Here is a 9,895-nt window from a genome sequence, read left to right as displayed (position 1 = left end):
AAGTTTTCTAGTAGAAAAAAGCAATTTGCATATCATGTATCAACATCAATATCTTATCAGTGTATCACTAGTCTTTATTTACTTAAGGAAATAAAAAAACAGCAAATGAAAACCAGCAAACTGCCCATAGATTACCTATTGTTCACAAGGATAGTTTAAAATCATAAAATAATCAAAACTTAAGATATAGATAATGGATTAGCTTTTATTTTTTTTTCTTATGCCTAAATTTTAAAGTAGCTTATAGCTTATATTCTATTATTTGATAAGTTATTTTTAATTGTTTGGATTAGCTTATATTCTACAAGTTAATTATGTGTCTTAATAACTTGTTAAATCCACCATTCTTTAATTTGTTAAAGTAATAAGTTGCTTCAATAATTACTAATCCACCACCATTTGAGGGCAAATGAGTAACTTACACCCTTACACAAATAAACTTCTTCAAATAATTTAAAAAAATCTTCAAATTAACTTATATAAGCAAATAGGCATAAGCTTAAAAAGCTAAACCAAACGTCAAGTTAAGCTTATTTTGTAAAAAAAAAGCTAAAAAAGCTATAAGTTTTGTTAAAAAAGCTAGGCCAAACACCCCCTAAGCCTCTAAAGCTGACATAAATCACTAGTGAGCATAAATAACTAGGAATAATATGATAGCATGCTTCCTACAAGCCTAAATTGGTCATTATCTCATATAGTTCTAGGGGTGTAAACGAGCCGAGCCTGATCTTAACTAGGCTCGTTTAACTTATAGAAACTCAAGCTCTGTTTCTTAAGCTCGGGCTCGACTTGTTTATAATTTACTAATTAATCTGTAGGGGAAGGTCCATGTACATTTTGATCTTAACATGAGTACGTAGGAAATAATGCCAATTTATTTAAAAATGCGAACGTAAGAAACAATACCAACTACAATACCAATCTACATAAACAATGACTTATAATAACAAAAAAAGAACCTAAAAATTACAACAAAAGAATCAAAATCAAGAACAAAATAATAGCAGCATATACCAACAAATACTTATAACAGCAAAAGAAAACATCTAATAGTAACAACAAAATATAAATAAGCAAATACTTATAACGTCTCATAATCGAAAATTAGTAAATACGAACAAAAATAGCAGCAAACACCTATAAAAATAAACATAATCATAATAACAAATTGGTTCTCACCGTTTTCATGTTAAGAATAAAATGTATTTGATCATGTTTCTTAATCTGTATACATTTATAATTGATTTTTACATAGTGTTTCCTAATAGCATTTTCATATATAACATAAAACATATTATTTAGTTTATCATAATTCTATATATAAGTATAAATATACATTAAATAAAAATTATATAAATAAAAGGCTCGTCTAGGCTCTTGAGCTCGATAAGTAAAGCTTGGCCTCGTTTAAGCTCGGCTCGATTTAAGCTTTTCTTCTTAATGAACGAACACGAACAAGAAAACTTTGTTTCGCTTCATTTACACGCCTACTAGTCCTAACAATATCTTATAATATCATATATATATATAGCAAATCAAACAAAAATCAATAGATATTAAGCTGCTTCTAATCGATACCTAATTACTTAATAATTAATATAATAACTACGCACCTACAGTTTTAATTTAATTTAATTTCTTATTAATTACGAATAGTCAAACGCTATAAAACTAGGTCAAACTCGTCTCAATTCAACCAGTTTCAGCTTCAGTTTCAATACAAACCTATAATAATAATAATAATAATAATAATAATAATAATAATAATAATAGCCTCGTTTGGGTCTTGAATTAAACGTTAAGAAAACATAATTATTTTGGCCAACATGCAATGGGGTGAAGACACAGGAGGGGTTGTTCCCTTGCGGGATTGGAAGGCCGGTGCTTGGCGTGAAACTCCTTGGTGGTGCTGTAAGCCAGGATGCGGGGTTTATCAGCAGTTTGGCTATGAAAAGGGCATCTAGCGCTGTGGAACTGATGAGCTGTCTCCCAAGACTTCGGGATCCTCAATGCGAGCTTCTTTTGCTTTGCTCATGTATGGGAGTCGCCAAGCTTTTGTTCGGTTTGAGAACATGTCAACCTATGTATGTGGGGGAAGCTGTTTCTATATTTGACAAAGGTCTTCGAAGGGCGATTGAGGACATCGTGGTTTGTGGAGGTCCGTTCTTTGGGGATCTCCAATGGAGGTTGGCATCACTTCCGATCCGTTATGGGGGGTTGGGTCTCTGTTCGGCCGAGGATGTATCTACATATGCTTTTGTGGCTTCAAGAGCACAGTCGTGGTGTTTGCAAGACCATATTCTTCGGGGTTGTGATATTTATGGGTTGGACTCTGATTATGGGTGTGCGATGGATCGTTTACGTACTTCACTTCCAGATTTTGATCTTAGCGGGTTCTCTAATAAGGACACCGCCCCCCTAAAGCCCAACTGTGGCGAGTGCCTTATTTAGTGGAATCGTCAAGAGTTTAGAAGTGAAGTTTGATCTATCCCCTCGCCAAAAGGCGGTGTTTGAATGCCTTCGGGCTCCTCGGGCTTAGGATTTTCTAACGGCCATCCCCATTGAAGGATTAGGCCAACGTATGTCGGGTTTGGAGTATCGGGCTATCCTTAAGTACCGGTTAATGATCCCTATGTTCCCGACGGATGAACCTTGCCCAATTTGTCGCGAGGTCTGTTTGGATTCTTTTGGTGACCATGCGGTGCATTGCAAAGAATTGTCTGGCTTTAAATACAGACATGATCTGGTTAGGGATGTTCTGTGTGATGTTCTTAAATGGGCAGGGATTTCTGCTAAAAAGGAGGCCCCTGTTAACTTTCTCACGGATCCTATTGAAGGGAGGTCTACTTTACGACCAGCTGATATTCTTGTGTTCGGGTGGGCAGGGGGGAAACACGCCTGTGTGGATCTTACAGGAGTGTCTCCTCTTGTTAGGCTCAGGGACCGTGGGTTTGTTGTGGGTCAGGCTGCGTTGAAGGCTGAATCGGGCAAAGTTGTTAAATACGAGAAAGCTTGTTTAGATAATCAACATGTCTTTCTACCATTTGCCTTTGATACATTTGGTTTTCTGGCTCCAGAGGCTGTGAAATTTTTGAGTAGGGTTCAGCGCGTCGTACACGGAACCTCTTCAGCTTCTAGGTCCCAAAGCTTCGTTTTAAGCAGGATTGGCTTTGCTGTTCAAAAGGGGGTTGCGGCGCAGCTTGTTGCCCGTTTGCCTGCCACTTTATTGTAATCGTTTTATAGTAAATTATATAAAACTTCGATAATAATAATAATAAGCGGAATTGATAAATAAAGGAAAGTGAAACTAGTGATCGGAGTAATTACCGGTTAATCGGAGATTGATCGAAGAATAGAGGTTAAACGGTGGCGTATTGATGAGATGAAATGAAGAATGAGTGGGATATTGGGGTTTTATAAGTAAACAAAAAACTACAAGACGACTTTTCCTGAGGATAAGATACAAATTTATATATGTTTTAATAAATAAATAAATAGTAATATTTTATTATAGATTTTGGAATTATTATTATATACGAGTATTTTTCTTTACGCCATGCTTGCGCGCATATAATGTCTATATATATGAACCTTCGGGTGGGCAAAAGTGAAATTGCACTAATTTTGACGTTATTTTACTAATCTCGTGAAACTAACGTTAAAAGTGACGGAAGGTTAATCATGCATCATGTGGTGACGTTGATAGCCGAAAAACAATGGTACATGCACCAATCGACGGTGTCCCGATGGTTGAGTGTTGTGTGACTTATATCCAAGGCTTGATGCAAAACTACTATCGAGCCAGGGTTCTCACCGGAAGCAACCTCTCTATCCCTATGGGGTAGAGGTAAGGCTGTCTACATCTTACCCTCCTCAGACCCTACCATGGCTTTGCTATTGGTGGGATATACTGAGTACGATGATGATGATGATGATATACGAGTATTTTCTTCAGCTGTGTTATTTTTTTTTTTGGATTATCGCAGTGAAGTATTTGAGTTATGTCTTGTGTAAGGTTGTCGGTTTGAATTTCGAGTTCACTTGGGGTTTCGTCCCACCATGTGCTACATCAGAGAGTTTTGTTGTTGTGATGGCACAACGACTGTCTAGTGGCAACTAGGGATGAGTTGGTACCGTAATGGTACTGAAAATCTCGGTCCCGAAACAATTTTTTGGTACTAGTACTGAAATATTCGATCGGTACCGGGATTGTACCGGTACTGAAATTAAAAAATTCGGGAAATCCCGGTACCGGTACCGATACTGAAACTCAAATTTTGGTATCGATACTGGTACCAATATCGAATTTGCCCATCCCTAGTGGCAACAGACGGTATGGTTTCCTGAGGAATGGCCAAGCTAAACTTTGAAGCTAGTGTGGACCTGATTAAAACAACATAGTCTGACCAAAATAGGACAAAGGAGTTCTTCAATTTATAAAGTGTGATGTCCTAATCACAAAAGAAATTTGTTGATAAGTGATAAATTAAAGACTACAACTTGTATGCCATTATTTTTAAAGTTATTTGAAAAACTTTTTTCTAGCCACAACAAAAATTTATTAAAAAACAAACATCTTAGTTATTTGACCCGAACGAATACAACACAAATAGTGTCGCACGCACATCATTAATTATTACAATACAAGTTCGAAATTACTCCATCCCCCTCCCATGACAAGAAACTTAACGCTTTTACTTCCCTCATCATGTTATGCATTCGGTCTGGTTTCATGTAAAAAACAACCAAGTTTCTTTCCTACTAAATACACCAAATCATAGTTAAACAAGGAAGGCGTTTGTTCTACAAATAAATAAACCGTTTGTGCAAATTAAAGTTTAAAATAATAAAAATAAACACTTAGTTATAAATGATTAATTGTGAAAATTGTTAAAATAATAATATTATGATTTTGGTTTTGTTAAATAGATATTTTCAATCATAAACCACTGAACCAGTGATATTATTTATTATTATAAAGTTTTGATAAGTGACAATAGAACAGTGCAACTTGTTTGCTATGAATTAGTAAACTTAAAAATCATTAAAAAGTAAAGAAACCTACATCGAACATTTTTCCTATAAATATCTTACTTTATTAAAAAAAATTATATAATTTAAACATTTGAAACCTTTTAAAAGTTACGTGTCGACTTATGGTATTTATTTATTTATGAAATCAATACTTTATTATCTTCCTTTTCTTTTCTTTTATTTAACCGATGATATGAATATATGACAAAGTTTTCGATACAAACATACATGAGTCTTAGACTGATATTTTCGTAATCCTAATAGTTTCATATGTTAATAAATGATAAGATGAACACGCCAAATCGTTTACAACATGTTTAAACTTTAAATCATTTGCAACTTTATTACAACTAGTTTATAACCCGTTAACCCGTTTGTTCTAATTAGTATGGATTGCATAGTTGTGTTTGAGTTACATAGTTTTAAGACTGAGTGTTATGAAAGGCATTCACTAACAGTCACGTCATTGTTACATAGGCATAGTGGCATTTACTAGCCGTCATATGATATTAACGTTATATGATTAACTGAAAACATAATTATTATTTAATGTACTTTTATTTAAGTACAGAAAAATGATGAATAGGAGGAGTGTGTTATTTAACTATTTATAAACCTTCGTTTGTAGACTTTAATGATATTGAAAAACTCTTAATTTGCCATTACATGGCTGCGATTAATAAGTTTTTTTTTAATTCAATTTGTATTAGTATATATACAATATTTCTTTCTTTTTATTATTTAGATCGAAATAGAAGACAAGCATGCAATAAATTACATCATTAACCCTTTTTGAATAAAAAAAACTAAGTCTTTTAAATACAACATTTATAGATATTAGTGTCATAATATTATCAGTTTATCACACATATCGATTAAACAAGACTAAGTAACTCCACAACTTCAGACATTAGAAAACAAAAATCTATTAATGGTATAAACATATGTTGATAGTCAATACACGTTCAATAAGCGACTATTTGAGTGTGCACTTAAGTGAACATTACATTTCACAATGAAAAGTAAAATAATATCGATCAAACAATCGTCTTTAAAAAAAATGACATGTGATAAATGAAATAAAATAAAAGCATATGAATCTAATGATGTGGATTGGTAGGTGTAGAATGGCATACGCATAACTCTTAGGAAGCTTCATTGTGTCTTATCATTAAGTTCGAAGCTTCATTGTGTCTTATCATTAAGTTCGACACATCTTCCTCATGTGAACAAAATGAGTTACATTATTATTTTATGTACAATAGAATATAGTTATAGATAGTAGGCTACATATAAATACAATACATATTGGTCTTTTTAAATTTTGTTTGAAAAGACAAATATATAAAACAAACGAGGAAACCTCCAAGCAAAAAACTAGGAGCCCGAGTACAAGATGAAACAAAAACAATAATATGAAAACAAAGTAAATAACTGATTACATTGGAATGTCAAAGGACTTGTAACCGCGCCAGTTCTCTCAATCCGTTTTCAACCTTTTGTTTATGCTTGTCACACAAAGAAACGATGTTACTTTTAAAGATGTTCTCGCTTGTTGGTCTTTATAAAGCAACTTGCTCTTTAATTAATATGAATTATAATATATAGGTATATTGGTTTTTATTTATCTCAATTATCGTCTTTTGGTCACTAACGGTCCCAACTTTTAACGTATTTGTTCCTAACGGTCCGCGACTAACAGAGTCCTAACACTGTTAGTTGCAGGTCGCCGGAAAAACGTTTTTGACCGGAATACTCACATTTTTCCCCGAAAACTCAACATTTTCGTCAAAAACATCTTGGTAACTTTGTATTAGACCTTTGGGAACCTTTTTTCTAGTAAAAGCCCCAATTACTGAGGTCGTCGGAACCCTAGAACCATCGTCGGAATCAGTTGATGGTACTCAAGTGGTGGTGGTTGGTTGGCGGTGAGTCAATTGGTGGTGGTGGCGGTGAGTCAATTGGTACTCAAGGATTATGTTAGTCGCGGACCGTTAAGAACAAATACATTAAAAGTTGGTACCGTCAGTAACCTATTCTTTAGTTGAAACCGACAGTGACCAAAAGACAATAGTTGTGATTAATAAAAACCAATATACTTAATATATAAAACTACACTACTACTAAGTTATACACCATTTTTTCTAAACTAATGTTAGGGTCAACTATTGAACCTGTAAAGTCAAGAAGCATAAGCTCCTGCCAACTACCCAAGTGGCATTTGTTTAAAATGATTTAAATGATCTTAGTTATACACCTGTAACAAGAGTTAGTCAACTTTGACTACTTGAACAAGTAAGAAGTCATTTTTATACACTTGTAACATGAGTTACTCAATTTGACTACTTTAATAGGTAACAAGTCATTTTCAGCAAATTCATATGTGCATATATAATAAATAAAACCAGGAAATTTAACATAAAAACTTAGATTAAAGTATTTTTTTTATATAAAATAAAAGGAAATAAAAAATGTTCAGGTACCTTAGGGTCGGACGGGAACACCACAGCGAGTAAAAGTTAAGTGAAAGTTCGGCATAAGTTAGCGCCAAGGATCACATTTGTTACATTTGAGCAAACATGCAACGCAAAGTGTAATCTTTTACTAAGTCATAAGTTATAAGTTACAGAGTTGTAACTTATGACTTATACACTCACAATCTTTAACTTATAAGTTATAACCTATAAGTTACAAGTCATGAGGAGATTAAATAAGCAATTCCAATCACCCCTTAAATATCATAAAATATTATAATTGTTGTATGGGCTTAGATACTAATAACATCATTATTGGGCCTATTGGGCGATAAATGTTTTGGGTTTTCTAAGAATGGATCACTTAAAGTGGTTATTAAACATTCAAACTAAGGTGTAAACGAGTCGAGCCGATCCCGAGCTCGACCATGTTCCAGCTCGGCTTGTTTTGACTTACGAGAGCTCGAGCTCGGCTCATTTTCAACTATTTTTGTAAATCTTGAGCTCGGCTCATGAGTTGTTTTTTTCAAACTAGGGCTCAACTTGTTTATTAATTAATAACTAAATTATATACCTTTTTAATTATTTTTATGTATTTGGAGAGATAAACCTTAAACAAGCCAAAGCTCGGCTCGAGCTCTGTAATGTAGTGTAAACTTAATACATAGAACTATAATAAGAGGTAAAAACTTAAAAAATGCACAAGGCTCTAGCTCGATTTAGGCTCGGGCTTGGCTCCAGATTAAAATCGCTCCGCTCATTTCGTGCTTTTTATCGATCCGAGCCCAAGTAGCTAGCGATTAGCTTAGCTCGTTTGCTCCCATAATTCAAACTAACCATATGTACCAGTTCTTTTAAGTGACATCCACAAACATAGGTGAACTTCATAATAAAGATGTGCATAATTAAATCTAAATGGATAAAGTAACAAACTGAACCGAAATCAAATTGGACCGGACACATCTTTCCAGTCCATGTCACGAAAAAATCAGTTATGGCTCATGCCCTGTTCGTTGCCATATGAAAAACGAGTTTTCATATTTCACTTTAGATTACTAGACACAATTTCATAAGGTAAGATCATAAAAATTAGAGTTTAGACTACCATTTATCAGCCTTGATCTAACAACAGACCAGTTGCAATCACATGCAAACTCGTTTGATAAAAAAAACGTCCACTGTCACGCATTATAATTATCTAGAACATGCAAATGATCAAAAAGTGACTAAGCACATTACCTATAAGGTTTTACAGCATGTATGACAGTCCATTTTTTTTATAAATAACAAAAAAATGCTTCAAATCAATATTTCTTGTGATGGTGAAGCGTTTAAACTATATGATATCAAACCTAACATTGGACATATATTTCAGCCTGCATGCACACGCCTCAAATGCTGCCTGGCCCGCCTTTTGTGTTCAAAGAGTGATGGACGTCTATTTTGATCCTACACACATACATGGAATTAGTTAATACGGTTATTATGGTACATCATAATGAGCCAAAACAGGTCCAACATGTCATTAAAGTGTATTTTTAAAGAATAACTTGACTAAACCAGTTTCACACTTTTTACTTGTAATAACATCCTTTGGAAACTACCAGAAACAACTCAAAAACATATTTGATACTTTCATTCTTTTTATCAATCATAGATGCATACGTTCATGTAATAAGATATAAACATACCCCGATTTCTGTTTCTGCTCTGCAATTTGCACATCTTACTTTTGGTGCTCCGTAAGGATACATAAGCAGCACATTACAACCACCACACACAACTTGTCCTACTTCATGTTCTGCAAACGCCATTTAATGTCAAAAAGTTATTGAATAAAAAACAAACAGAAAAAGAAAAGTTGATTTATTATGTAGAGTAATGAACCTTCTAGAACATAATTCTCTTCCAAACAGCAAGCACACTCGACATATCGAGCACCTTTCGGATAGCTAAGCAAATGTCGACAAGAACCACATACCATTTGTCCCATTTCTGCATTAAAGCATACACAAATGGTCATAGGATTTTTAATTTCAATTATTCAAATATGTCAGTAACTTTTCAGTGAGTAAATGAATTCAAGTGCTACATGAAACGATCATTTACTCTGCTTATTAAAAGCATTCTTTTTATATCTACAACTAAAAAGCATGTCATTTGACACCAAATACATGAATGAAAGTAATTATATTACACTAACCAGGATTATTCATTGTCATTGGTGGTTTTGGAGCTGATATTTGTGGTTTGGTTGGATATATGGGCTGCTGCCTTGAAGGTGGTTGAAAGCCGTCTTCAATGACTTTGACAGTATTATTTGGTTCATAACCCATTCCTGCACCTCAACATATCCAAATGTCACCTCTAATGAGTTAAAAAAAGAT

At 33.9% G+C, this 9,895-nt stretch overlaps 1 protein-coding gene across 1 annotated transcript; it reads right to left on the bottom strand.

Moving 5' to 3' along the window:
- Positions 1-7,704: 7,704 nt before the first annotated feature.
- LOC143621097 (uncharacterized) lies at positions 7,705-9,869 on the bottom strand. The gene is made up of 4 exons (XM_077092619.1): positions 9,712-9,869; positions 9,396-9,503; positions 9,200-9,309; positions 7,705-8,957 (listed from the first exon to the last, which is right to left on the bottom strand). The coding sequence occupies exons 1-4, from the start codon at positions 9,842-9,844 to the stop codon at positions 8,880-8,882; spliced, it is 429 nt and encodes a 142-aa protein (XP_076948734.1). The 5' UTR covers positions 9,845-9,869; the 3' UTR covers positions 7,705-8,879.
- Between the last annotated feature and the right edge of the window lie 26 nt (positions 9,870-9,895).

This window comes from Bidens hawaiensis, unplaced genomic scaffold (genome assembly GCF_021521415.1).
Source record: "Bidens hawaiensis isolate Kalapana, Puna unplaced genomic scaffold, B.hawaiensis_p1.1 tig00002772_1, whole genome shotgun sequence".
Lineage (NCBI taxonomy): Eukaryota > Viridiplantae > Streptophyta > Magnoliopsida > Asterales > Asteraceae > Bidens > Bidens hawaiensis.
The sequence above is the reverse complement of the archived record's forward strand: the minus strand, read 5'-3'. Positions and strand labels throughout refer to the sequence as shown.